The 2,839-nt window shown below is 52.4% G+C and overlaps 2 protein-coding genes across 2 annotated transcripts in view; both read right to left on the bottom strand.

The window, feature by feature from the left end:
- The window catches only part of H310_14939 (hypothetical protein), a gene marked incomplete at both ends in the record, with an annotated part of 828 nt that extends 333 nt beyond the window's left edge, over nucleotides 1-495 (bottom strand). Inside the window, one exon of the mRNA XM_008882916.1 lies at nucleotides 45-495. Coding sequence (XP_008881138.1) covers nucleotides 45-495 — 451 coding nt within the window. The remainder of the gene's footprint in view (nucleotides 1-44) is intronic.
- A 1,108-nt stretch (nucleotides 496-1,603) lies between these two features.
- Nucleotides 1,604-2,463, bottom strand: H310_14940 (hypothetical protein). Its single transcript, XM_008882917.1, has one exon. The coding sequence runs from the start codon at nucleotides 2,343-2,345 to the stop codon at nucleotides 1,929-1,931; it is 417 nt and encodes a 138-aa protein (XP_008881139.1). The 5' UTR covers nucleotides 2,346-2,463; the 3' UTR covers nucleotides 1,604-1,928.
- Nucleotides 2,464-2,839: the final 376 nt, after the last annotated feature.

Consider the following 2,839-nt stretch of genomic DNA (forward strand, 5'->3'; position numbering starts at 1 on the left):
AATCAACACGGCGTTTCCTCCAAACGCCGCTGCAAGAGCCGTACGAGTGACTGTGACTGGGCCAGCGGACGAGTTCAAGATTGCGGGCGTCTTCAAGTGGTTGCGAAGGTGCAACATTTGCTTGAAATACTTGGCCGCCGGCATGTTGCTGCAAGTGCCGTGCTTTGTCCACTCGTGGGTCCAAAACGCCATGTCAGCCTTGGAGGCTCCTGGCATGGCCGCAGAGATCGTCGCCGCTCCTCCAGCTCTGGTGATATCGTCTGCCGTGAGGGTGGACCTATGCTGGGTGGGGCAGGATTCGATTCCGTTGGGCCACAGGCCGTGGATGGTCAACTTCGTCTTGTGGTTCGCGAGTACTGCCGGGGCGCAGCCGTGGGTATTCCTGTTGCGGCATTGACCAGGCAACCAAGTTCGGGCAAACACGTAGTAGGTGAACTTGTTCGCAGTTGCCAGGGACACCAAGAACGCGACCAACACGACAACGGGGAACTTCATCGTGATGTAGCAAAAGGATTAATGGGCGGCCTCTGCGGACGATCGGTGGAAAAGAGGCACGATTACGTGTGAACGACAGGTCCGCCGTCAATTGCAAGTGCACCCAAAGCATATCCCCGGGCAAGCCCACCTATCACTGTATTCGGCGTCCATCGTATGCATGAGCTCAATTCAACGATATGAGCTCAAAACTTATCAGATTAGTTGTCCTAACCGTGACTGCCATTTTCCTAGCTGTGTGCACGTAGTGCACGCAATAAACGTACATAGTTCGAAACGACAACAACGAAGAGTAGTGAATGATTTGTTGTCTTCATCAATTAGACACACCGCTACTCTCCACAATCCAAGAACAAGTATTCTTGATGGTTCCCTTGCTAGGTTAACAAAGCACGATCTAGAATTGCATTCTACAGTCAATGCTGCGCCGAAGGTACATACGTACTCGTACAAGGTGAGGTGGCTTAACTGGGCATAGGAGCAAAGCGAACCAGTCCGTTCGACCGCACAGAGATGAGGTGCATCAAGAATGCTCTACCATGGTAACTAGTGTTTGGAAGCACCAGAGGCCGGGAACGACGCAAACCAGGCGGATGGGCCTCCTCTGGTGGACTTGTTGTCGCTACGAATATGTCGCACCCACCTAATCAGGGCCTCAATAGCACGATTCCCCGATTAACTGTATGGTGGCTGGAGCTTCCCCAATGAATGGTGTGCCACCTACTCAATCAGGGAATTCGCCCATGCAGGCCATCTAACGAGCATGAGGTTGTGCTCTCATCATAGCAGCACACTTCAAGGTGCTGATCGTAAAGCTTACGCTAGTGGCTTCGTTTTCCCACGACCATGACAGCGCTCGTTCCTGGCCCCTCCAACCAAATCTCGCCGGGACTATTCCCCATTCACCACCACTTACTTTTGACTGGCTATCATTCATGGCAGGGGTGCAGACGAGCGGGAACAATAAATTTTGCCCAATGAAACGTTGAGAACACTGCGCAAAATGAGAAAGATTGTACCGAATTCACGCTAACAAAACACGAGGTTTTAGTACCTCAAGATGACCATTTTTGTCCGGATGTGCATCAAACCCATTTGCCAATTTGATCGCATTCACGTTCGAGCGACCCTCCAACATGAACGACCAAGCCAAAGCCCACTGCCTATCTCGGTTTCCTGCTGCCTTGAAGAGGGCTCCTGCATCGTATTTTGGCCCACCGAGGGATCCTCAAAGTGAGTTGACCGTCCCATCCGGCCGCTCTTGTCCGTTTCGCGACGGCTTTGCTGGCCGCCTGACCCAGAGCGGCTTCATCTACAACGGCGACAGCTTCCAACTCAAGTACGACGCGGTGACGGCGCAGCTTGTGGACGACGACACGTTGAAGCGTGCTGCCGAATCCAGCGTCCGCGACTGGCAATTGCTGGAAGATGCGTTAGAGAAACTGGCGCGAATTGAGAGCCTTTGTGCGATTGGCGAGGCCCTCGACGAGTTCTGGGGGTGGCGGATCTTTCCTCTTCTTGTGCATTCCGACCGATTCAACAACGAAACCAAGTGGACGGCGTATGAGCTCCAAGAATTGCTGCGTCCAAACGTAGAAGCGAACGACGACGACGACGCTGTGAACTCGATGCCCCTGAAGGATTGTATTGGGGTTGGCATCGATGACGTCGCGGATGAGCATTGGGATCGCATCTACCAACACGACGATGGTACGTGGGGATGTGAGATTTGTGAAGACGAAGACTGCTGCGAAGAGCGTCAGTGCCAGCTCTTGTGGAAGCCGTTGACGCAACTGCTGAGTGAAATGGGAGTTCAAGACGTTCACTGGGTTGCCGTCGACCACGACCATCCTACCTTTGTTGGAGGTCTTCTCCCTGGAGGGTACCTCTGCGGTGCCTTTATCTACGCCGAAAACTACTACTGGTCGTTCTAACACAGTCAACTAAAAACGACCCAAGTTTGATGGATTTCGCAAGTGACAAGTACATCTAAAGGTCATTGCATCTCAGTCTCACGGATGGTTGAGGGCTCCTCGGATTTTCATGCAGTATTTTGGGAAGGTCGATTGATTTAAAACTCAGGTGACCTCAGTCAAGACTCGCGTAACGCGTCGGCAGATTTACCAGCGGTGTGCGCGTTGGTCGCATCGAAGTTGTTGTTGTCTCACTTTGGGCGATGTATTTCTTGACTATGTCATTGCAGATGAGGCGTGCACGAGAGAGTAGGGATGCTTCGAGTCGATTGCACGTGCAGGTCCCCTCGGAAAACGTTTTGTACACTTGCAGCCATAATTCTTGTAAATTTGACAAGTCGAATTCACGTCCTGCCCTTTGACGCGGTATC

This window comes from Aphanomyces invadans (assembly GCF_000520115.1).
Source record: "Aphanomyces invadans strain NJM9701 unplaced genomic scaffold supercont1.109, whole genome shotgun sequence".
NCBI classification, from domain to species: domain Eukaryota; phylum Oomycota; class Saprolegniomycetes; order Saprolegniales; family Verrucalvaceae; genus Aphanomyces; species Aphanomyces invadans.